General features: G+C 49.0%; 3 protein-coding genes and 2 non-coding genes across 7 annotated transcripts; 2 read left to right on the plus strand and 3 right to left on the minus strand.

Moving 5' to 3' along the window:
* Positions 1-189: 189 nt before the first annotated feature.
* PLLP (plasmolipin) lies at positions 190-4533 on the minus strand. Its single transcript, XM_062500271.1, has 6 exons — positions 4420-4533; positions 2899-3072; positions 2402-2521; positions 2213-2322; positions 1828-1834; positions 190-360 (listed from the first exon to the last, which is right to left on the minus strand). Exons 1-6 carry the CDS (start codon positions 4531-4533, stop codon positions 190-192), a joined length of 696 nt encoding a protein of 231 aa, XP_062356255.1.
* An 821-nt stretch (positions 4534-5354) lies between these two features.
* On the plus strand, positions 5355-5437 carry TRNAL-CAG (transfer RNA leucine (anticodon CAG)). Its single transcript has one exon. It is a non-coding gene; the product is annotated as a tRNA-Leu (tRNA).
* A 154-nt stretch (positions 5438-5591) lies between these two features.
* On the minus strand, positions 5592-5674 carry TRNAL-CAG (transfer RNA leucine (anticodon CAG)). The gene has a single exon. It is a non-coding gene; the product is annotated as a tRNA-Leu (tRNA).
* A 997-nt stretch (positions 5675-6671) lies between these two features.
* THAP11 (THAP domain containing 11) lies at positions 6672-9518 on the minus strand. The gene has a single exon (XM_062500340.1). The coding sequence runs from the start codon at positions 9516-9518 to the stop codon at positions 8784-8786; it is 735 nt and encodes a 244-aa protein (XP_062356324.1). The 3' UTR covers positions 6672-8783.
* Positions 9403-22988, plus strand: CENPT (centromere protein T). Of its 3 annotated transcripts, none has more exons than XM_062500338.1 (13): positions 9403-9493; positions 10417-10546; positions 11090-11183; positions 11359-11492; positions 12277-12310; positions 13371-13513; positions 14004-14432; positions 17043-17240; positions 17587-17790; positions 18433-18523; positions 19823-19999; positions 20745-20849; positions 22578-22988. In XM_062500338.1, exons 2-13 carry the CDS (start codon positions 10522-10524, stop codon positions 22699-22701), a joined length of 1758 nt encoding a protein of 585 aa, XP_062356322.1. In that variant the 5' UTR covers positions 9403-9493; positions 10417-10521; the 3' UTR covers positions 22702-22988. The 3 variants fall into 3 exon arrangements, with proteins under 3 accessions (XP_062356322.1, XP_062356321.1, XP_062356320.1); XM_062500337.1 differs by having other exon boundaries at positions 9451-9504; XM_062500336.1 differs by lacking the exon at positions 9403-9493 and adding an exon at positions 9517-9843 and having other exon boundaries at positions 17064-17240; positions 19835-19999.
* The last annotated feature ends 1573 nt before the right edge of the window (positions 22989-24561 follow it).

Here is a 24561-nt window from a genome sequence, read left to right on the forward strand (position 1 = left end):
AGAGACGCCGGGGCAGAGGGGCGGGGACTCGGCTCCACGGCGGCTGTCAGGGAGGTGGGTGTGCGGTGGGGCAGGGCCAGGACTGTGCATTCTTCTCCAGGGGCTGAAATCAAAACTTTCTGGAATTTTTATTCTCTTTTACAAAATGGATGGAAGAGACTGTGAGAGACAGTCTTCCTTTCTCCAGCTCTACCCAAACTTCTCTTTATATGTCTGCAGGATCTTCTTTAGAAGCTGGTGTGGTTTGTCTGAGCAGTTCTCTGCAGTGCCCAGCTGCTTGCTGCTGCTGCAGGGAGCCTTTTGCACTCTGATATAAAGTGCCTGAGCTGCAGTTTGAGCTCCTTGTTCTTTGTCCTGTCTCTGCTGAACACAGAGAACAGTTTATTCCTTCTGTTCCTGCAGCCTCATTGCTTAACTGGAAATCATTCAGTTCCAACCCCCCTGCCATGGGCAGGGACACCTTCCACTAGAGCAGGCTGCTCACAATCCCATCCAGCCTGGCCACCTGGCAGTAAAAGGTGCTCAGTTCTCAGGACTGTGGTTTTAACTGAGAATCCAGCAAGGAAATTTTTTACAAGGTGCCAAGGCAGAATTCATGCTGATCAGCTGCTTTATAGGAACAGCACATAATTTTCTTGGTCACATCCTTCCCAGAGAGATTCAGATTCTGGAGCCTTGGTTGCCTGGTGATGCAGTTGAACCTGGAGAAATACTGATTAAACTAATTTGGAACATATCAGAGTTTGGAAGGCTGAGACCAATGTCCTTTATCAGTGTTTGTAAGTAAATTTTCTGTTTAGATTGTGGAATTCCATGGTGACCTCCCATGTTAATTTCTATTAATTTTATTGTTTTTATTTTCTTACTGTTCCTGTTACATATATATATGTATGTCTATATATTCATAATTGTGGAAATTTCACCCTTGATTTACTTGCTGACAACCAAATAAAGGCAGATCTGTCTCATGGACCAATGCCATGTGTCCAGTTCCTTTTCAGTTCTCACCTTCCATCAATGCAGTTCAATTTTCTGATCCTGCCTCTGCAGACAACCTGGTAAAACTTCTCCCATGCAGAGCATGCAGTAAGATTTGCAGTGTAGCTCACCATGCACCAGCTTTTGAACTTACTGAATCTACTTTTACTGCCTTGTACAAGGAGGGTGTGAAAGAAAAGCTGCTCTGCCTGGCTGAGCATCACTTCTCATTCTGACAAACACCCGAAAGGTGAATTTGTGGTCTGCAGCATGGGGGAGGAGTGTGGTTCTTCCCTCTCCTGAGGTGCTGATCTTGCCTGTGTTCCCAGAGCTTTTGCAGTCTTGATTGTAATTTCTCTAAATGACCTGCAGCTAATGGGCAAAATTGACTTGCTGGTTAATGAGGTGAACTCGGGAGTGTGTGGTGCTGAGTCAGGAAGAAGGAGGGATCAAAGCCTAGGCACCTCGTTTGTGTTCTTGTGGTCTTGGATGCACACTCTGAGCGTGTGTCTGCATTAAGCAACGAGAGGTGAACCCTGAGGTGAGCTCTCTGCACTTATTCCTTCCATAGCCCACAGGGGCTAAAAACCACATGGAGTGGGAAGGAACACCCACCCCTACAGTGACATCTCTGCTGTCCCCCATGCTGTATGTGCTGCCTCCACACAAGACAAGTTTTCTCATGACAGACTCCAGTGCTGGATTTAGGAATGTTTTTATTTAAAGCATAAAATTTGTATTGAAATTGTTAGAAATCAATACAAGAGCAGTTATGACTGCTTCCTTTGCTTCACTTCCCATCTTCCAGCTCTGCCACTGTTTCTGCATCTCATTAATTGCATTACTTACACTGTAGCTGTGAATGAGCAGAGAGGGGAGCCTGGGCTTGGATTAGTGGGTTTTAGTATTGGGCCAAATTGCCAAATTGGCTGAGCCCCCTCAGTGGAGCTGCTCCAGCAAGGATCGGGTGACCCCCAGGAATGAGCAGGAGCTGCAGCCCCCACCAGTCTGTGTCCCCCAGAGGCGATGCCGGTGGGGTTGTGCTGTGGGCACATCAGCTGGAAGCATCATCAGAAACCACAGGGCAGCATCCACATGACCCAGTTCTGACCACTGCTGCCAGCACAGGCTGGTCCCAAAACGAGCCCTGGTGGCACACGAGGCTCCAAGCCACCAAGCCTGGCACAAGCTGGTGCAGGGTGGCCCCGGCTGTGCTTTGCTGTCCAGTCCTTACACGTGGTCAGTCACTTGGCTGGTGGCCGCGTTGCTGCCGAGCCCTTTCCAGGCGCGGAAGCTGAAGAAGGTGCTCACCCCATAGGTGATCATCGTGACACAGGCGAAGAACTGGAAGAGGAGCACGTCCCCCGTGTGACCACGGTGGCTGCCCCAGCCCCTTGGCCCTCCCCTGTCCCTCAGTACTCACGGAGGCAGCAGCTCTGCGGTTGTAGTCCCACTGCCGCCAGGACGTGGGCTGCACGGCGGCCGCGCACGTCACGAAGGCCGTGAGGTACAGCACGGTGGCCACAGCGTTGGAGATCATCAGCTGAGGAAAGCAAAGAGGAGGTTGTGAGGTCTGGGCTCAGGCTCATGCACAGTGGGGAGAGGCAGGAGCAAAAGGTTCAGGTTAACATTCCTCCCCATTCCCCAGGAGAACACATTGAATGCTCCCCACGTTGTGCTGGGAGGTTTTGGGATGACACCACAACTGCAGCACTTGGTGGCTGTAATTTTATGGACTGACACAGGTCTTTCTGGTTTGAGCATTTTCTAAGCAATTCAAGGGCAGAATGAAACAATGGCATTGTGCAAGGTGCAGGGGACTTGGCTTCCTCAGCCCAGAAGAGGCTGAAGCCTTCCCAGACTACCTTCCCAAGATGTTTCCCTCTCGGGATCCCACTTCGCTCTCTCTCAGCTACCCACCACGAGGGGCCAGGGGACCATGTAGAACTTCTGATGAAGCTGCAGGAGGTAAGTCACCAAGAAAAGGAGTGTTAGTATCCAGAAGAAGAGGGACACAAACATCACCCAGCCGTATGCCGCGTGGAGGTGGTACGTTGTGGCTGCGATGAGAGACCACACCAGTAAACCGAGCACCTGTGGGGTGAAACAGGGAATGTGCTCAGGGGCTGGTTCCTGCAGGAGGAATACTGAACATCTCCCACAGGCCCAGGCACACCAGCACCATCAGCAGCTGGGTTCCCCTCACTCCAGGAAAGCAGCGGCACGCTCGGCAGAAGGGCTCCTTGGAAAGCCGCTGTGCTCCTGTGTAAGCCCTCACCACTTATTGTCATGGAAAAAACACAACAGCCTTTGTCCTGCCCGCGTCCAACGCCCCGGTGCTCCGCTGCCCCGACAATGCCTCCTTGTCTGTCACATTTATTTCTAACACTCGTGATTGCAAAATATGTGCTGGGGAGAAACATGTAGAGGGGGCTTCTGCAGGAGTAGGAGTTGCGTGTGTGAACTACCCCGCTCCAGCTGCTGGGGGGGGGGAAGCAGCAGCTTTCCCTGTTTAACAGCCTGGCCCGAGCCAGGGGCTGCAGAGGTGGCACCAGCTGCAGAGTTGAAAGGTGTCTGCTGCTGGTCTTGCTTCCATCTCTCTTTCCTGACGCTCCTACAAGGCACCCCCAGCAGCATCCTTCCTGCCCCCTTCCCTGAGCGTTTGTCCCTGTGTCACCTGCAGCTCAGCTATGCCCAGGGGCTGGAATCTGGAGCCAGGAGCCAGATTTGTGCCAGCTGTTCCACACTGGCCGATCAGGGCACATCCCACAACGCTGCCCCGAGGAGAGGGGACGAGTGAACACCTCCCACGCAGCAGGGCAGCACCGTGGGCAGGTCACAAATGGCCCAGTACGCAGCTGAACACCCACTCCCGTGCATTCATGTGGCACCCGCGCTCCCGGGGAGAGCACCAGCGGGAGAGTAGAGATTATTGTGGTTGCCTCCGATGCTGAAGCAATGGGGAGGCGATGCTCTGCTCGATTTGACGGTGCACGGACCCTTGGGCTCCTCTGAGAGCAGCCTGGGAGAACAACCTGGAGGGATGAGAGTGTTCCAGGGAGCGTGAGATCCTCAGGAGCAACCCCAGCACACCTCACCTGGAGTCACTGGGCTTCACACACCCCCGACCCACTGGCTGTGCCCTGCGGAGATGCCCGCGGGGATCAGCCCGTGCCTGGCACTGGGAACCACCCGGCACTGAGCGGAGTTACAACCGGCAAGGGGTGCGAGGGCAAGAATCCGACTTTTCCTCTGGCTTTACAGAGGGAAGGAAGAGAGTGGGGGCTGCACTCTTTTGGGATTAGGGATTAAATAGGATTAGACAGCGGAGATGGGGTCGGATTGGCAGCCGAAGAGAACCCGGTTTGTTTCCAGTAGTAGAAAATCACCAGAGTGGGTGATTCCCTCCCTCCTCCGCCGCTCCCCCTCCCCGGTACTCACAGCCTGGGCGCCCATCAGCCCCCCGAGCGGCGAGAGCAAGAAGGAGCCGTCCAGGGCCGGGGGGGAGCCCGGGGAGGCGCTCCGGGCGCGCGCGGCGGCGGGCAGCCCCGCCATGCCTCTCACCGGCCCCGGGACAGCCCCGGCACGGCCCCTCCGCAGGCGGGGCGCGGGTGGCACCGGCCCGGCCGGGCTGAGCCCCGGGCTGCCCCACCCCGACACCCCCGGGCATGCGGCGGAGCCTCCGCCCCGCGCCGCGCTGCGCTCCCGTCGTGTCCCCGTGTCCCCGTACCGGGGTACCTCCGACAAAGGGTGACCCCGCCGTGACAGCCCCCGCTCCCCTCATCCTGGCGCTGCTCTGCCTGGAGCAGCCAGGGTCACCGCGAACCTTCTGTGCAGCCGCGTCCTGCTCGGTGCTGGCCGGGGACATTTGGTGGCCCCCGGCGCATCCTGGTGCCTGGCGTTGCTCCTCTGCGGGGGCCGAGGGACACGCGTCTCCTTGTTAAATCCTGGAATAATTTGGGTTGGAAGTGATCTTAAAGCACCTGGTTCCAACCTCCTGCCATGCAGAGGCACACCCGCCTAGACCAGGTTGCTCCAAGCCCCTGTCCTTGCTCCAGCCCGGCCTTGAACGCTTCCTGGGACGGGGCAGCCACAGCTTCTCTGGGCAATCTGCATGGAGTATCATCACCCTTCACTCCCCCAGATTCCTGTCAGCCGTGTCTCGCGCTGGTCCCGGTCCCTCTAGGCGGCAGCAGGACCCTCTGGATATCAGCCACTGCTCCCAGTTTGGTGTCGTGTGCCCGGGGCGCCCCGGGCCCCATCACGCAGGTCGTTAATGCAGACCGCGGCTCGGGGCTGTCCCCGCCGTGTCCGGACACGACAGCTCGGCTGGCATCTGCCATGGCACGCGGCTGCAGGGCGTGCTTGAGCGGCAGGTCAGGATGGCCGAGCGGTCTAAGGCGCTGCGTTCAGGTCGCAGTCTCCCCTGGAGGCGTGGGTTCGAATCCCACTTCTGACAGCATCTTTTGCGCCGCCCGGCGGCCTCTTTTAGCTGGGGAAGGTGGGTGGGAGCACGAATTAAAAAAAAAAAAAAAAAAAACGCCAAAAAAAACCGACCAAAAGCGCGCAGTTAAAACCGTTTGACTAATTAATACCGGCAAAAAAATACGTGCTGTCAGAAGTGGGATTCGAACCCACGCCTCCAGGGGAGACTGCGACCTGAACGCAGCGCCTTAGACCGCTCGGCCATCCTGACACCGCTTCGCGTTCCTTACGGCCCGTGCTACACTTGAGGGCCTTGTGCAAAAGTTCCGTGAGCTCCGCCGGACCGGGGCTGCGAGCGCCTCCCCGGGAACTCTTCCCAAAGCCCGACCACCCTCTGCGTGGAGAATCCTTCGCTAACATCTAGCCTAAACTTCCCCTAGCACAGCTTCAGCCTCGGATCCTCTCACTGGTCACAGAGAGCAGCCATCATCGGTGCTTCTCCTCCTGAGGAAGCTGCAGCCTACAACGAGCTCTGCTGTCAGTATCCTCTTTTCCACACTGAACAAGACAAGTGCCCTCAGCCGCTCCTCACATGGCTTCTCCTCTAGATCCTTCACTATCCTCATGGTCTCCTTTGGACGCTCTGTCACAGCTCTGGGTACTTCTTGTGCTACGGTGCCCAAATCTGCTCCCAGAGCCCGAGGTGAGGCTGCACCAGCACAGAGCAGAGGGGGACAATCACCTCGCCATCCTGCAGCTGTTTAACATTCCGGGTTCCACCCAAAAATGTGATGGTTGAGGCACAGCTGAAACGTTTTGCTGCATACATTTTCTTGAGACTAATAGTTCTAAACCAATCTGAAACCAGGAGCTTTGGCATGTGGAATTACAAGTTGTAAGAGCACAGGCAAGCTCTTCCCTGCACTAGGCTGGTTCATGGGAGGCCATGCCGTCTCCTTCCTCCACCAGGCATTAGACAGGAGAGTAATGCTGGGGGAAGAACTGTGGGAAGCCTGGCTCCCTGCTCAAATCCCTCCTGGTTTCACAGAGAGCACCCTGTGACTGACTGCTCGTGAAAATGGCTCCAACCTCTGCACAGGGAGAATTGAACTCAAACTCCTCCTCCTCACCTGACATGAATGTAAAGATATTTCCACTGCTCCAGCTGTGCTGCTCACAACAGGAAAAAAGATGTTACAAAAGATTAGACAAAGCTACAGCCACAAGCCTTTCAGAAATAGACATATAAACCACAAGGAGACAGGAAATGTAAGAAAACAAAATATACTTTATTAAAATTAAGCATGTTAGCACCTCAGTGTAACCTGGAGAAGTCAAACAGTCCAGCAGGTAACCAGTCCAGCAAGGCTGAAGGGCTGAACATCCTGAAGTGCATCCCAATGGTAGAAAAAGTACCATGACTGTCACGACATGCACATTCTCAACAAGCTCAGATGCACAACCAGCCTCGTTTGCAAGGAGGGATGTTGTGCTGCCTTCTGTCTTGATGGGAGCATCTAGAGCTGCTGGACCAATCACATATGTCAGATCCCATGGTGGAGCAGGTATCTGCTTGTCCTACAAAAAAGAAAACCCAAAACCAAATCCAAAACAACAAGCCAAACCAACCAAACAAAAACATTTCTGCTAACTTGACTTGCAGAAAAATCAGTATAGCACAGAGCTGGAGAGCTACATTTCAGATTGGAGAATAAATTAAACTGAAGTAATGGGAAGGACTTAGTACACAGATAGACATGTAGTATCCTTACAGATGACCATCCAACTTGGCACACACGTTAAAAAAAAAATGACCCATGCATCACATAGCAGGCTGAGACAACCTGCAGCTAAACTGGCTTCAGGATCTACAGAGAAACCTCGGGCTACAAAACCCCACCACGCTCTTTTGTTTGTATACAGTGTTGAAGCTGATGGTTGTACAGTTACATTAGCCAGTGTTACAAGGATTACATAATTTCAAACTAAAGATACTTTTTTACATTTAGAAAATACCCCTATAAAATTTAGTAAAAGTGACATCCCAATCTACTGAGTACAATGCATTCCAGTTCCAGAAGGATCTCACAGACCCAGGGAACATCTGGGAATTCTTCCCTCCAAGGTGAATATGGGCACACTGTGGTGAAGTGCCTTTTGCTCTCAAAAGTGCCTTTTGTTCTCCACATCCATTGTCATTGCCCATTGACATGGAGCTGTGCTGGGGTACCAGACACTCCCCTTCTCCTCCTCCAAACTGCTGAGGGATCTGTTCCACCAGCCAGGCTGGATGTGCATTACCAAGCCAAACCCGTGGCTTTGCTACCCTCACTCCACCCTCTCTCCAGCCAATGCTGATTTGGTTTCCTGTTGCAGAAAGTGAAGGGACTGATGCTGGCTAGAAACAGAAACTACACAACCATTCCACACAGATTTGTTACAATACTCTTAAATCTTGGTTTAGAACACACAAGCAGGTTTTAGTATGGTCTTGCCTAATGTACAGGTTATTAGTCATGCCAACTAGTTTAGGATTAGACAGGAGAGGTTTGCAACCACTGCAGGTAAAGTCACTTTTGCTTCATCCTGGTTCTCTGAACAAAAGCCAAGGATTAGAATTCCAATGTGTTACAAAGCCTCCATTTCATTAGAGGGAGTCTTAAGCCAATGAGATAAACTACAGCTGTTAAATGCCACCGTGCTCTTTGTACCAGACTGTAATCCTTACTGGTGTGGAGAGCATCGAGACATCTGTAACCAATACACACACGCTGCAGAGAAAGCAGAAACTACACAGTACAAGAACACTCTTTAATCTGGGGCTTCTGTCACACTAGGAACAGCAGTCTTTTATGGCATCAGTAATTTACTGAAGAAACACATCACCCTGAGAGGGTTTCTAAAGCTTTCCTCCACTGAGCGAGGCTGAACCCGACATCACCGACCATTCCTATGATGGGCACAGTGCCCACGGCAGTGGGACACGCCTTCTCCAGGGTAGTGTTGCTGTTACCTCACTTGACACAGAGCGAGTTTATTTGTTGAAAACTGATACCCTACGTCCACTTAGTAACGACTCGGGTCCCATCCACGCTACGAGCAGCGCGTTCTGACACCGCACACAGCGGGTTCGATGGGCCCGGTGAGGTGACACCGGAGATAACGTCGGGGCGATGACGGGGCTGGGCACCGAGCTGATCCAGTCCAGGCAGGGGAATCCGATGGCGAGGCCTTGCCCAGCCGGGGGCTGCTGTGTTGTGTGCTGAGCCGGGCGCTGAGGGGCCGCGGTCCATCCCATCTCTGCTCTGCCCGGCACCGCACCGAGGGCGGCGGAGGCTCCGGGATGGAGAGCTCCGCGCCGGGCCGGGCCCCAGCAGCCCTCAGAGGCCATGGCGCTTGCGGGTGCCGGCGCTGGCAGCGTGGAGCAGCCGGTCCTTCTCGCGGATCTCCTCGCGGAGCTGGGCCTCGGCCAGGCGCAGGCGGCGGATGCTGCCCTTCATCTCCTTCATCTTCACCTCCAGCAGCGCGATGATGTCGCGCTGCTCGTTCAGCTTCCTCAGCAGCTCCTCCGACGTGGTGCCCGACGACAGCGAGTACGAGTGATCGGGAGGGCCGCCCTCCACCGGGCTCTCCTCCCCCGCCGCCGCCGCCGCCGGTACCGGCACCGGCAGCCGCACGGGGCTGGGCCCGATGGTGGCGGCGGCCCCGAGCTCCACCTGCACCGTCAGGTCGATGGGCTTCACGTCCTCGGCCGCGCCCCCTGCAGGGGCCTCGGCGGCGGCCGCGGGGCCCTGCGGGGCGGCGGCGGCGGCAGCGGCGGCGGGGCGGGGGCGCCGGGCCCGCTGAGCCTTGCGCTCGTTGACGCCGCGCAGCGGGAAGATGGTGGGGACCCGCACCAGGTAGGACTTGCGGCCGCCCTGGAAGTGCTCGCTGCAGACGCGGTGGCCCGTGGTGGGCTGGAAGGTGCTGAAGCAGCCGCTGACGCCCGCTCGGGAGACGTTCTTGAGCCAGAGGCGTCGCAGCTCCTCGTCCTTGGGGAAGGTGTAGAAGTGCAGCGCCTTGTCGCGGTGCGAGTTGTTGTAGCAGCCCGGTACGCAGCAGGTGAAGCCCGGCATGGCCTCGCGGGGCGGGGGGACACCCGCGGCGAGCGGGGCGAGCGGCCCCGCCGAACTACAGCTCCCACAAGGCCCGCGCGGCCTCTCGCCGTCGCCGCCGCCGCCGCCCCGGAACTACGCGGACCACAATGCACCGCGCCGCCGGCGGAACTACCCGCCCCACACTGCGCCGCGGACCCTCCCGGCGCGCGCGCACGTCTCGCGAGAGGCGGCGAGACGCGGGAGGCGTGCGGCCGTTACCGGATCCAACATGGCTGACCGGCGGTCCCGGAGCAGGGCCGGCCCCAGGCGCAGCGGCCGCCACAATGCGCGGGCGGCGGCCCAGGTGCCTCGAGGGTTCTAGGAGGGCGGGCAGGAGGGAAGATAAGGGAAAAAAAAAAAAAAAAAAAAAAAAAGAGGGGAGGAAAAGAGAGTCGCTGTTGGGATCGACCGTACCCCGGGACTCGCCCGGTGCCGCTCGCCCGCTCGCTCTCGGTTTGAGACGGAAACGAGACCTCTGAAGCAGGAGTGGAGGCCGCTCCCTCCCGCTTGTTCGGCTTTAAACGTGGAAAATGAGCCGAAACCCCTGACTTGGGCGCTCGCCGAGTAGCCCGCAGCTCGGCGGGTTTAGGTCGCGGCTGTGCTCTGACGCCACTCTGGATTTCGTCCACAAGAGGGTTTAGTGCTGGAACCCACCTGGATGATAGATACCTCGAGCTGAATTGTCTCTCGTCTACACGGAAAGCGCCACCTTTGTCAAAAAGCCAACACCCGCAGTTTTTCTTAGGAATTTGTGAGAAATTTCTTACCGGCTTGCTCGGATTGTTGTTAGAGTATGGGTGGCGGATGCTTTTGATGTTGGCGTCTTTAATAATGAAAATACTCGTTTTGAAATGCTTGTCTCTTGATTTCTCTCTAGACTGGACTGAGTGTAGAAAATAAGAATAAATCTGTCAGAAGCCCTTTGGCGAAGCAGAGACTGGCAGAGACTTTCCCTGATCTCAGAAATGGCACACCACGGCTTATGCTCAAGAGAGTCATGCAGAGCCGTAAGTGTCTTTTTTTTTTTTTTCCAGGAGAACTGAGAACAGAAAGACGATGTTTTTGTGCAGCTGAGAAAAAAGAGGGTGTTCTTTGGTAGCCCGTTATTCTTTCCCTGTTACACGGAACAGAAGTCAGATTGTTCTATGACTGATTTATGTAACAGTAATTTATCACTCCAGGGCACGTGAATAAAACTGCCTGATAGCAGGCCTTGCACTGGTGAAATCATAGCTTTGAAAATCCTTTTAAAAATCCTATTCACTTGGTTTTCCTATCCTGGTGCTGCTTTTGGCTGTAGAATCAGGTGTGAGTTGTAGAGGCACATTTTGCTGCAGTGCAGGGTACACCCGTGCTGCCATCTGTCACCACCACTGGCTTTGTCACTACCAGCCTTCCCAGGAGTAGAACCCAAACAGTTTTCACTAGGTCTTTATTTTAACCTGTTAGTAAATGTTATTTACAGTCTATAGTGTAGATGTGACACTGCTGCATTTTGGTGCTCTTGCTTTATTGAATTGTGGAATGGAAATGTTCTGGTTTTTTGGCAGAACCCCCAGTTTCACCACTGGCACCTCGGATATCTTACCATGAAAACATACAAGAAGTTCATTCAGAAGTCCCATCTAAGAGGGCTTCCAGCATGTAAGTAGAGTATTTTTTTTATAATTTACACTTTTATTACACTACCAGGTATAGCTGCAGTTCCTGTGGTGAGATGGGGGAGCAGGACTTCTCTGCTTGTGTTTGAGTGATCAGAACTGCATCTTGTCCAGTGGGATTATCAGAAATGCCTCTCCAGCTTGGTTTGTTTTGGCAGGGGGGAATTGCAGCTGCCAGATGTTGCTCCTGAGGACATACCTATCACTGTGTTCCACATGAAAAAGAAGAGAAAGAAACTGAGCATTTCTGAATTTGCGAGAGCAGCAGAGAGACGACTTCCCCAGTACCAAGGTAAGGCTCTTGTCAAGAATTACCTTGCTCAGTGTTGCATTTGCTGTCAGGTTCTCACCTGCTCAGCTCAGTTGTCAGGAGTGCCCAGTTGGGCAGTTGCAGGTTTGGAATCCAGATAGCAATTTCTCATGCAAAGAGGATAATGGAGAAAGTAAAAGTCCCCATCCTATCAAATTTGAAATAAACCTTTTTAAGCCAAGTTCTAGGCTCTTTCACTACTATATATTATTTTTTGACTACCTTTGCAAATTGGTGCTTTTTGAGTTTTGAAGTGTCTCCAGAGGAAGCAATCCCTGTCTTCTCACTTCTAGAAACTTTAAAATGCAAGCAGCTGTATACTTTCCATTGCAATTACATAAAATAAAGTTCTTTGTGAGCAGAGCGGGTTTGAGTTCCAGTTTCATGAAGTGTCTGTGAAATAGTAATCTGTGTTTCTAAAGCTCCAGATGTGTTTGGGTTAGGTTACTGAAGGGTGGTTGTGACCAAGGTCTAACATCTTGTTGTCAATGTGGTAAAATTAAAATTATGCCATGTTAAATTTTTATTGAAATAACTATTTTCTTACCCTTTCAGAAATCATTTATTAGATTTCTAATATGCAATTCTGAAACGTAGACAAGAAATAGTAAGGTGACCCTGTTACCTAATTCTGTTTGCACCGAAGTATGATGTTTGAGGATTGTAGCATGACTGGCTCTGAAATGAGGAAGATCCATTGGGATGTTTCCATAGCCAGTTATGCAAAGGGTAATTTCTCAACTAATGTGTGATCAACTTTTTCTAGCTCAGTCAACGTTGGACAGCACAATTATGACTCGGTGAGTTTAACCTAAAATGTCTTAACTTCTGTCTGTCCTATGTATGATCACATCTGAAGTCGTGAAGGGCAGTGCAGATACCTGGGTTCATGTTAAAGACCTGTGTTAGAGTTATCAATAACACAGTTATCTGCCCTTCTGCTGATAGAATTTGAAGGTGTTTGATTTCTGAAAATCAAAAGGTGTGTGGTGCAACACCTTCAGATTCCATCAGCAGAGGGGCTCTGCACTGTGTGTCTGGATTGGTCTAACTTGTATTGCTACTATTGCTCCTCTTTATACTTGTCAGGATCATTCCTTTTTTCCTTTCATTCTTGTGCTTCAAGCAGTTAAATCAGTACACAATATCCCTTAGAATATTAACCCTGCCTGTTAATGGCTTTATCCCATCAGTTGCATCTATGCAGTATTTTCTGGACTTTAAAAGCTTTTTAGTGAACTTACTTTCTGGTGTTGCCTGTGTACTTTGAAATGACCCTAGTCAAAGTCAGCACATTATTTTAATCAGGTTGCCTGTAGAGAGGGACAGGAGGGACTGAGCATGGTCAGTCTTCAGGGTGCAAAACACCTACAGTGAGAAACATCTTTTCCTATGCTTTTGGTGTTGCTGTCAGCTCTCATCTTAAAATACTCAGTGTGTTGGTAGCTGTACTTTGCTGAGAGTATTGATACTTAGTAGATTCTTAAACTTATTGGGAAGTCCTCTTACCACCCCATTGTTATCTAGAGTATGTCTTTACTCTCAAACATTTGTTTTCCCCAGTTTTTTTGTTATTTAAGGTTTTTTAAATTTCCAACCTTTTTGTCAGCTGCAGTGTTGCACTGTCTCAGGGAGACTGTAAAACAGCCTGCTTCCTGATCTCTGTGATACATGTCCTGATGTTGGGTGATAGTATGAAAACGAACAATTCATTTAAAGACTGACATATAATCTTCAAGGGGTTTTTGGGGAGATTTCTCCTAGTTCTGTGAAATGTGTCACTGTTAGTGCCATCATGTCTGTATTCTGGGGGTAAGAGTGGAGTGTGTGATTTTGACAATTTCTTCCTTCTTTTTACAGATCCCTTCGTATGTCTCTGGGTTCCTTGCTGGCCCCAGACACCGTTGAAAAGAGGGGCTTGATGCGGAGGCGAAAAATCCACAAGGCAGTTGACATGCAAGAGTTTGAAGGCAGAGTGGAACAGAACATGCTGAAGAGCAAAGGTTACTTTTGTGGTGTTATTTCTCTTTTGGGAGGCAGGGCCTTACATTAAAGGGATACATTCTTTACATTTTAGAAGCATTTGTTGAAGCACGGTATTTTAGAACATAAAATTTAGAATTTAAAATTCACTGAACACATTCACAGTAGTAGAGTGGGATTTGGGAAGCAAGATTAGAATGAGATTCTGTCTTGGTAGTTCATTTGATTCTATGTACTTAAATATGTGCTTTGCCCAGTGTGGTTGTTTAAACCACAGGAATTGTTTGGGATCATCTTCACTGGTGGGTACTGAAGTCTCTACTGGTTTGGTAGGCAGAGCTGTGGGCACAGAAGTGTGGTCATACAGTTTCAATGTTTGATCTGTTGAGGAGGAGTAGAATTTGGTTGAATGACTTAAATCGTGAATTACATGGGTCCTGGTGGTAAAGTATGTCCCTATGACCTTGAACAGTTTTTCACATAAAATTTGTTCTAAAACATTCTCATCAGGACAGAACTATCTTGTGGACTCACAATCTGCATCTGGGATTCGAACAAGCATCCTGACAAGTGATGCAGAAATGATGATGAATAGCACAGAGCTCTTTGTTCAGTCCCAGCTGGATGAACAGAACCAAAATAAATCTTCTACTCTTGAACCCCAGCTGTCAGATTCAAAAACTTCAGCACAAAGGAGCCTGATTTCTGATGCAGATCAAGAGAAAACAAGGTTGGAGGGCCTGGTGTCTAGTGTGAGCACAAATGAGAGAAGGACCCAAAGAAGCTCCAAGAGCTCAAACCTTGATCGTGAGCATGTTGAGAGAATGACTGATGTATCTCCAGAAACTCCTGCAAAACAGCAAGAAGAAAAGCAGGATCATTCCCATCAGAGTAACCCAATGGCAGAGATTTCTTTCTCTGAAGAGGAGATGGTTTGCAGTGAGTACTGTGGTTTAAGGCTTAGGCTTAGCAGGTATTACCTGAACTCAAAGAGTGGTTGAGGTAGAAAGGGACCTCAAGGTTATTTTCTCCAACCTCTCTGCTCTGGCAGGGCCACACAGAGCAGGTTGTCCAGAACCCTTTCTAAGTGGCTTTTACGAGTCTCCAAGGGTAATGACTGCCAATTCTCTTCCTTATATTCAGATGGAGCCTCCCATGTTCTGGTCTGTGCCAGTTGCCTTTTCTCCTGGCACTGGGCATCACTGGAAAGAGTCTGGCTCTGTCTGCCTTACACCCTGCTTTCAGACACGTGTCTATATTGGAAGGATCTGTCCCAAGCCTTCTCTAGGCTGAACAGTCCCAGCTCTCTCAGTTTTTCCTTCTAGGAGAGATGCTTCACTCCCTTCAGTCATGGTGGGCCTTTGCTGGACTCTCCACTGTGTCAATCTCTCTTTTGCTCTGAGAGCTCAGAAGTGGGCACTCTAAATTGGTCACAAAAAATAAGGAGATAATATGTGGCACATGCTGCAGACAGACTTGGAAGGAATCTCTGGAAGTCCTTGTCCAGACCTTCACTGTGGTATGGTCACTTACTTGTCACAGCCAGTCTCCTCACTGTCTCCAGGGCCTTAAAAATGTTTGGACAGAGGCAGTCCCCTCCCTGCTCACTCTGTACCTATGCTTTGCAATTCCTATTATTCCTGTTTTCCCTGGTGCCTCTCCTTGGTATTCATTTCCCATGCCTTGTCCTGGATGTGTAAATGGGACCACCTTTTCCTCATACTTTTTGGACCAGGCAAGAGTAGTTTTGAAAGGACAAGAGAAGGAATCAACAGAAAAAGGTTCATTGCGCAGAGGAGCTTCACTGGCAGGTATTTTTAGGATAAAGGGATAGATAATGCAAAGTAGGGAGGATGTGGAATAGGGGACTGGATAAAAAGAGGAAGGTGAGGGGAAGTGATCAGATTTTTAAGATGCCGAAGTTAGTAAGGCATTAATGTCAGAAGTTAATTGTGACATAATTATGCTCTACCACAGAAGGGTTCTGGTGGTGTTATTCCTCAGGGTCAACTGAAAAACAGTTGCAAGGATTTTTCCAGCTGGTTTCTAAGATTCAATGCAAACTCCCTAACATGCTTGGAATACACATAAGTGTTTCTTGTGTGTCTTCTCCCTCGGTTGATTTTTTTATATACCAGGAAAGCTAAAAGAAAATTCAAAAAGCTGCCAGGAGACACAGTAATGATCTATTCTAGGTGTTTATAGATGGAGCTCCTCTCTGTTCTACACAAGTTCAAGTAAATATTTTGGATCCCCAGTCACTCTAAATGTTTCCAGCATGTCTTTGAGAGAAATTGTCTTCCATATAATTGAAGACCTAGAAATAAGCGATACAGAAGAAGAGATGATTAATACAGTGAATGGAGTGGAACAGGAAAAGATTTTCCAAGAGGGTAAGAAATACCTTCATTGTAGAAAGGGAATGGAGTATAATCTGATTTAAACAGTTTTTCAGGTGACTTGCAGAGTAAAATAAGACTTAATTGTGCAGTAGATGCTGGAAATAATTTAATTCAAGTCATAGCAGAGACACTTGGACATTTCCAGACAAGCTTTCTAAAAGTGGGCCGCTACTGGAAGTGGAATAAATTTTGGTAAAAACGTAATAATAAGTTTTGGCAGGTCTGTAGTACTTCCCATAGGAAAGATGAAAAGCTCTCTCTTATCAAGGAAGGAATATGTCTGGCTAATCTAAGCTGGTTAATACTTCACTTCACTTTAGCCTGTGTTGATGTAGGCAGCCCAATATTCTGGTTAGTGGAATTAAAACTAATTTTTGCACCACCTTTGGGCAGATTGCCTTGTGTCCTTCACTTGGGCTTCTGGGTCCCAAGTACAGGTCCCACACTGGAGAGGATGGTAAAAGTGCAGTTAGATAGCTTTTGATTCTGGATTCAGTCAAGATTTCCAAGCCCTTCAGTAAGTGACAGCATTATGAGAGTGCCCAGTTTCCTCAAAGTAGCTGCCTGTGTGGGTTTCTGCTAACTGAGATACATAGTAACAGATATGTGGACTATATGTCTAGTGTAAAGGAAAAAGGAATACTTGAGTCAGTAGCTCAGGTTTTTAAACACAAGCAAGTCATGTGTCTGTATATTTCCTATCCTGCCTGCCAGAGGCTTGTCTCGGATTGTTAAAACCACTCTAGGCTTTCTTCTCTCTATAATGGAATCTATCTCTTACAAAACTGTTTATTCAGAAAAACAGAGGAAATGAGAAGGAGAATCTGAGCACAAACCCCAGCTATTGTTAGATTTAAAGGAAAAGGAATTGGTCTTTTACACAATCACCAAAATTGAAAATGGCCACAGAGATGGCAGATCTGAAGGAGCTCTGCTTACTGTAAGTAAAATTCCTTCATCGGGATCTGATGTGCTCCTCATTAGGAGGCTGGGAAGCAAACACTGGAAAAGTTGGGCATTTCTCAGCTGTAAAAGGAACTGCATCTGTTTTTCTCATTTACAGCTTATGGCTGAGTTTATTTATCACAAATAAATTCCAATGGTGGTTAAACGATGTGCTGGTGGTTGGTTGGGGTTTTTTTTGTAGATAAAATGTATGATAGAATAGCTGCAGGACATGGTGCAAGTGCTGGATATTCTGAACGTTTAGAGAAGAAACTGTCTGAAAAAGCAGAATTGCAGATAACTGCAGCACGGGACAGCAGAGTTGAAACAGAAATGGCTCCTTCAGCAGGAGAGGAACTGGCAGAAGGCAGCGTTGGAGCCCATGGCTCTCCTGGAGCTGGTGAGGACACCTTTAATGCTGACAGCTTTCTGTAGTGCCAGAGTGCTCTCATGCTGCATGACTGGCATCAGTGCTAAGAGAGACTCCTTTGTTTATTTCCTTTGTTAACTTCCTTTGTTTTCTGGATCCTGGGCTTATTACTGGGGAAATATCAAACCAATTTGATGTTTTTAAGCGTGAAGACTGCATTTTATTTAAAGGGAAACCAAGATTGTGTTGGCAGTAGTGTTCAGAAATGTATAGTTACAGCAGGTATCTTTGACTAAAATATACTAGTGGATGTTCCAGAATCAGGCAAAGGTATTTGTTTCAGTGCTTTTTATACCTCCCTGTTTTGGAAATCTAGAACGTGAGATTACCAGAGGCATTGGAGCTGAAAGTCTGGGCAGGCACTCTCATGCCTTTTCCTCATGTCATAAACCTGAGGTGATTCCATTCAATGAAACTGATGAACAAGAAGATGAACTACAGGACCAGGCTATCATGCTAGAGTTCAATAGCTCAGTGGAAGAGTCTGCTGAGGATAAAACTGAACGTTCTGCAAGTCAAGGTAAGGAAGCTGCTCAGCATTTCTGTTAACACTGTTCTCTTTCCTGCTCTCACTTGTTATGAAGTGAAGAAGTTCAAGAGTGAAGTTAAAGCAAGTGCAGGTTAGACTTGGAGGAAACTGCTATGGGTTCATAGAGGAGGACAGGTGAGATGCTGATAACAGGAGTCTTGCCTGGAGGGAGTTATGAAAATCTACAGACAGGGAGAAGTTAATAGTCTGGCCCTTGTAATGTGATCCTGTAGCTCAGCTTGTCCCTTTGTTCAGGAGAATTTGCCAGTGGCTTAGCAAGATGACAGAGGTAGCTTGTAGACTTTGAGATTCTCTCTGGTTAAAAAAGCTGCAGCTTTGTGGCAACCTGAGTTAACCCAGCTATTGGCCCCTGCAGCCTGGTCCTGAGTGTGTGTCCCTGTAGCCTGCCCAGCCACCTGGGCCAAGGGGAGCCACCAGCCTGTGTGGGGGGAGAGGGGGTGGCATTGCAGCAGCCAGCAGCTGTGCTGGCTCAGGGTGCTGTGGGGACACAGGCAGTGTGACCAGGACCAGGCATGTGGGGAGCTGGCTGGGTTTCTGTCTGCTGTGGCAGCACTGCCTGCTCCAGGAGTTCTGGAAAGAAACTTCAGTTCCTCAAATATTTTTTTTTCCCAGAGGTTTCCATGAAGACTCCTGCATTTGTCCGTGCTCCAGCCTCCAACCTCCTGGTGTCAACGCCACGTGTTGCAGAACCTGATGCTCCCAGGTAAGCCTAAGCCACATCCAGCAGTGGCCTGGCAGAAGTGGAGCTGAGGGCAGAGCAGACCCAGCTTTGTCAGCTGCTCTGGCAGCTGCCGTGAGGAGGGAGCAATGCTGAAGTCTTTGGTTTTTTCACTGCTGTAGCAGCTGAGTGAAGAGGGAATTGAATCAATGTCAGTGCTCTTCTAGAGCAGGTCGATGCCTTAAGGCATTCCAATGCACGTTCTTGTAATATCTTCTCGTGCTGAAGGTCAAAACTTTTCCTAGAAGTTTTCCAGTTGATAAACCACTCTGGAACCATAGACTGCAGTGTGGGATGCAGAGGCCCTTGCAGAGGAGGGTGAATTATGGATGGCAAGACACTGATCACATTGGATGACATAGTTGTATTGACTGCAGAAGCCTAAAGCTGTGTGCAGTTGCCATGTGCTGACTAAAATGGAACTCTGGTAGAGGCAGAAAGTGAACCTGTCCACTGCATTACTCCAAATTAGTTAATGCTTGCACCCTCTTGACTAGAAATTTGTTGAAGCTCTATGCTTCATCAGAAGCACTAGTGGTAGGTCCTAGGGAACAGGAAGAATTTTCTAGCCCATGACTTCAAAGCAATAAACAAGAAGACAAAATTCTTGTGCCCACATATGTGTGGACTGGAGAGAGTCGGGTGATCCACACACTCTCTCTGGGGTTTTTGCATGTGTTAGCCTGAGGTTCTAGTTTTTTTCTGTTGTTTTCCAATTATGTACTGAATGAATCCCTGGATTTCACTTAACTCTTCCATGTTACTATTTTTCTTAATTTAGAAGGGAAGGCAATTGTAATTTCCTTTAGTACTTAAGACTTAAGGGGGGAGGTGGGGGAACCCCACAACCCAGCAGAAAAAGCCCCCATTGAAGTTCTTAATAGTGTGGAAGGATTCCCTGCAGAGCAGCCTCCCCTGTCCACAGATGCAGACGTGACCTGTGGTGCCTCAGACTTTGTGCACTACTAGAAAGGGAATACTGCAGGGATGCTGTGGAAGCTGCGGGCATGTATTGGAGAGAACTCCAATTTGCTGGCAGTGTGTTACATGAACACTTTGGAATCGAGTGAACTTGAGCCTGGATTGCTTCTTTCAAGGCCATGATGCCACATGAACTGTTTGCAAACTGCCCTGTGTAGGCATGAGAGTTTTGAAGAATTGGGAGGGAGAAAGAATGAAGAGTTCAAGGCAGTTCTTGTCCCTTCCAGTTCAATTTAGGGTTTCTCTGAACTCAGCCTGGTGTTTTCTGCCTCTCCCTTGTTCATTCAATGTATGAATTTTCAGTTTTCCTCAAAGGTCTGCCCTGCAGCAGCTGCAGCCCAAGACAGTTCCAATGAGATCAGGAACATCCCAGAGGAAACCACGTGAGCCTCAAGTACCAAGGAGTTTGATAAGGGAGATATTCAGACATTTTGCTAAAATGCCAATGACCAGAGATGCATTCAAAGTTGTTGAAAAATGGTACGTAGCAACAAACTTTTCTTTCATTGTTTTTAGTATTGAGGGTTTTTTACTTTCTTTTCTCTTCTGAAGTAATAAACCTGTTGGGAGTACTGCTGACAAGCTGACAGCCCTCTCTCTTCAGCTGGAAAGAGTCTTGGGAGGCCTGATAAAAATGGGCAGAAATGTGCAAAGTGTTTTGGGCTGCCATGTGGGTATCTGATCAGTGCAGCCTTGCAGGAGTGTCTGAGTTTTGTCCCAGCAAATTGTAGCAGTCAGTCTTGTCATTATCAGTTTCCATGGGCAGGATGGCTGGACAATGGTCATCATGCTGGGCACAGTGAAGGGTGTGCAGTGTTCCCCTGGAATCCAGGTTTGTCAGCTTTTTGAAACCTTAGACCTTCTTACCTTCACGAGTAAAATCTGTGTATTTTTTGAACAGTGCCACTGCAGCAACCACTGTCTGAATCTCAGTGCTGATTTCTCTGTCACTGCTGTCTACCCCTGTTCCTGCATGTGTGGGAAGTTTGGGGAGGGTTCTGGTTTTCAGACATGCAGCTGTTTCACAGCTGTCTTGGCAGTGAAGTTTCCAGGGAGCCTGGGCTGAGAAGCCAAGCTTTGTTTGTGGGCTGGAGAGTTTCTTCTCCCCCAGCTTTCCCTGGCAGGCTGTGACCTGCACAACAAGCAGCTCTAGTGTAGCTTGCCCTGCAGAAGTGAGTAGCTGGTGTTCACACGCTCCAGAGTCTGATTTGATTTCCCCCCTCAGCTCTGAGAAGTACTTCAAGCAGCTGAGCAATGATCTGGAAACTTACGCCCACCATGCAGGGAGGAAGACAGTGGAGGCAGCTGACCTGGAAGTCCTCATGAGAAGGTAATGGAAGGGTTGTTACTAACCTGCAGTAGTGTTTGGTGGTGCTTTGATAGCCCAGTAACACCTGGTTGTTGCCAGAATGTGCACCAGCAGTGTTTGCATAGTACGTGTGGGATCTGTATTTACTCTGTGTGAGGCTACTTCTGTTCCAGGAGGCATCCCTGGACTTGGGTTGCACCTCTCAGTGATGGTGATGGTGGAGGGGCAAGAGGAGGTAGTGAGGGGTTGTGAGTGCAAGGAGTCATCTGACAAATCAAAAGGAGAGGGATTTGTGTAAGGGTGAAGCAGTAATGTCTGGGAAATGTGTAGAAAAAGCAGAGAAATGCTAAGAGGTAGGCTGGGCTGCACTGTTACCATCCTCAAGTGATCTCTTTGCTCACATCATCTGCAACTGACACTGTGAGCATTTTCACATGTCCTGCTGACTGTTTTGGTTACTTGTTCTTCCAAAGAAAATACACCTCTTCCTGCTGCTGCACAAGCTGATACTTGGGATCCAAACTGGCAGTTCCTCTCCAGAGCAGGAGAAGGAGCTCCCAGTCTGGGTGGGCAGGGCTGGTTTCTCCTAACAGCAACATGCCTGGAAGAGCTGTTCTCAGAGCTGCTTCACTGGTGTTCTGTCCTCTGGACACTTGCAGCTGCCCCATCTCCTGCCTGAATTTACTTTGTTCTGTGACCACAACACAAGGGATTTATTCTTGGCTTGGAAGCCCTCTGTAAAACTCAATGAGGCCTAAAGCAATCCAATACTTTTCATTTAAAGTCGTTACTCTGGGTTGTTGTTCTTAATCTGCACTGGAAGAGTTTCAAATGTGATGTTAAAGTCACCTGGGGGACAGTACAGGGCACAGCTGATGACACTTTGCATGTGTCACCAAGGCTTTGCATAGGCCTCTTTGGTGAGGTGGTGCTGCTGCTTAAAAAGAATAATCTGTTGCTGTCTTGATCCAGAGACTTCATTTTTTCCACCTCACAGGTGTGTGCTGAGGTTGGTATGAACAGGCCAGGAGGCACGATGGGTTGATTGTACTGGTTTGAGAATTCTGTGTACTGTCATTTCACCTTGTTCTAGTTGTCTTTATGCCTTTTTACTGCCTCATAAAGAGATCAGGAATTGTTGCTGGCTCATGCATAAGAACAGCATTTCTGTTCCTTCCACACAGAAAGTGTGAATAAATGTTGCCCTTTTTTTTTTTCTTTCAACAAAACTGGGAGATGCTGTTTTTTTTCAGGCCAGTCAGCTAAATGGTGTACAGGAAAACTCCATGGCCTACACAATTGGCAAATGCCAACCACCTCTGCGTTGTGACTGTAAAAAAATCTGGGTACTGAGCTATTTCCTTCTCTCACAACATTCTGTGCATGTCTTCAAATGGTAGAATTTATCCCGTGGTAGGTGGATTGTGAATTTAAAAAGCAATGAGCCTCTACTTTGGTCCTGATCAATATAGATGAATATCCCCACGGTAAACAGTGGGAAGCTCTGTGGGAAGCTGCTGTGCAGGAACCCTCTGGGTCTGTCTGCTCTGCTGTGTGGGCAATCCTGGCATTGCACCATGCACAGGAGCTGAGAAGCTACCTGCAAACACGAGTCTGGAGCTGTTTGTCACAAGCAGCCAGAGCATTTCAGCTCTTAAATGCAAAAAACATCCCTGCAAGAAAACTTTGATATCAAATGGAAACACATTTCACTAACAGCTCTTGTTTCTTCTCTCTGTTTGGACAAAGGCAAGGGCTGGTGACAGACAGGATGCCACTGAACGTGCTGATAGAGCGTTACCTCCCTCTGGAGTACCGGAAGCTCCTGATTCCAATTGCAGTGAGTGGAAATAAAGTGATCCCAAGGAAGTGAAGGTGCAGGGCTGGCCCCTGTGGGTGGGAAGGTGGCCTGCTCTCAGGAGCTGGCTGTGGGTTGTTCCATGTCACTGCTCCAGGTGATGCTTTTCCACACATAACCAGTCAGGCAACGACTGCTGGATGTTCTCCCAAGTGGAGGCAGGTTGTGCTGTGGCCACCACACCTGCCTGCTGGGTCTCACCAGCTTTTGTTACAAGTCATTTGACTATCCATATTTTTGTATGTTACCTTTGAATATTTGTACAGATCTGATAAATAAAACGTTACATGTATTTTGTGTGATGCCAGTGTGCTGAGAGGCTCCTGCATTGTGGTGTCCAAAATGTTCTTAGCAGGCATTTAGTTGTGTTGGTGCTCTTCTTGCCGACCAGGTGTGTGTTTGACACACCTGTGTGGTTTCTGTGGCTCTGCTCCCAGTGAGAGCCATGGTGCCCCCCTTTGTTTTCCACTGGTGTTTCTATACAGGCAGTTGCTGCATGGAGGAGCTGGTCCATGCTGTGCTCCTCACACAGGGAAACAAAGCAAAACTTCTGTGTATGATTGTACTGCTTCCAGGGAGCCTAAACCACACTAGGAATGAGATCTGACACAGCAAAGTGGGGCAAGGACTGTGACTTTGTAGAACAGTTCAGAAGCTGGGAAAGAATGCCTGTCACATGTACCAGTTTCAGAGGGATGGAGATGGATATTGATGGATATCTCTTCAGTGTCTTTCTGAAGAGTCACTATGACACGAGTAGTTTCCCCCCCAACCTGAGGCTGTCTTAAATCCTTCTGCAAGTATGGATCCTCCTCTCTGGGTTATGCTGTGTGTGCAATAGATCTTCCTCAAACAACAGCCAAATGGCACAATTTGTAGGGACTCCTGGAAATCCAACCCAGCTCTTTTAACAGCAGGAACTGGAAGTTAAACAGGTTTTGCACAACACCGAAGGACATAATGGCCGATAGAGTTAAAATCTCTTCAACAGGCAATGGGAATCCAAAGGGCAGGCACTTTGCAAGGCGTTTATTTAAACATAATTCCATTAATACAACAAAAAGCATTTTTTGCTGATACAGTGTGACTGAAGTGTTAGAAAGAAAGGGGTTCTTTGAGAAGCTCTGCTGGGAGCAGTGTCTGCACATCCTGCATGGATGGGATTCCCTTCTCCACTGTGTGTCCGAGTTCACTTTTCACAAAAAGGTGCAGCTTCCCAAAGGGAGGAATGGAAGAAGACAGTGCTTTGCACCTGCTGCTTGTCACACTATTGGGCTGACCTTGGGTTTGGGTGTTGTTCCCCAGGGATTCTCCAACTCACTGGAGCCTTTTCCTTTGGGTGTTTCCCAAGCAGTTTGGCAGTGTGGAGTCTCAGAGGTTGTAACTTTCTGTATCAAACTGGCTTGTACAGATACCTAAATATATATATCGTAACTATATATGTAGTGTATATATATCAAGTCTAAATATATAACTATAAAAATATTCTTAAGGAAGAGAGAGGATCATTCTGTCATGAGCACCGTGTGTCAGAGCTGTAACTTCAGTTGCGGCTCAAGAGAAGGCAGCTCTTGCCTTAAGTAGGTCTCCAGTTGTTCTTTTGACAGTCATGGCTGTGGAATGATGACAAGGGCCTGTTTATTGCTCTGCAGCCATGGAAAGAGTGGAAACATGGAATTACGTGTCATATACAGAGGAACGAACTCATAGTATAAGTCTGCTCAAGGATCTTGTTTTTCTTCCTGCTGGCTGTGGCTTCACAGCAGGAATACACTTTTTTGTAGTGTATTCTCAAAACTTATTTATATAAACGCCTTCAAAGACTGTGTAGCCATATGGATCCTGCTGAGAGCCAAAGGAGCCTTTGCGAGCAGC

Source organism: Cinclus cinclus, chromosome 11 (genome assembly GCF_963662255.1).
Source record: "Cinclus cinclus chromosome 11, bCinCin1.1, whole genome shotgun sequence".
Lineage (NCBI taxonomy): Eukaryota > Metazoa > Chordata > Aves > Passeriformes > Cinclidae > Cinclus > Cinclus cinclus.

Coding starts and splice junctions, on each gene's coding strand:
- CENPT (XM_062500336.1), top strand. CDS start 9,517: ATGGCCTCGCGGGGCGGGGGGACACCCGCGGCGAGCGGGGCGAGCGGC. Junction 9,844..10,416: donor ATGCGCGGGCGGCGGCCCAG/GTGCCTCGAGGG, acceptor ATTTCTCTCTAG/ACTGGACTGAGTGTAGAAAA. Junction 11,184..11,358: donor TCTAAGAGGGCTTCCAGCAT/GTAAGTAGAGTA, acceptor TTGTTTTGGCAG/GGGGGAATTGCAGCTGCCAG.
- PLLP (XM_062500271.1), bottom strand. CDS start 4,533: ATGGCGGGGCTGCCCGCCGCCGCGCGCGCCCGGAGCGCCTCCCCGGGC. Junction 3,073..4,419: donor GGCTGATGGGCGCCCAGGCT/GTGAGTACCGGG, acceptor TTCACCCCACAG/GTGCTCGGTTTACTGGTGTG. Junction 2,522..2,898: donor TGGTCCCCTGGCCCCTCGTG/GTGGGTAGCTGA, acceptor TGCTTTCCTCAG/CTGATGATCTCCAACGCTGT.
- THAP11 (XM_062500340.1), bottom strand. CDS start 9,518: ATGCCGGGCTTCACCTGCTGCGTACCGGGCTGCTACAACAACTCGCAC.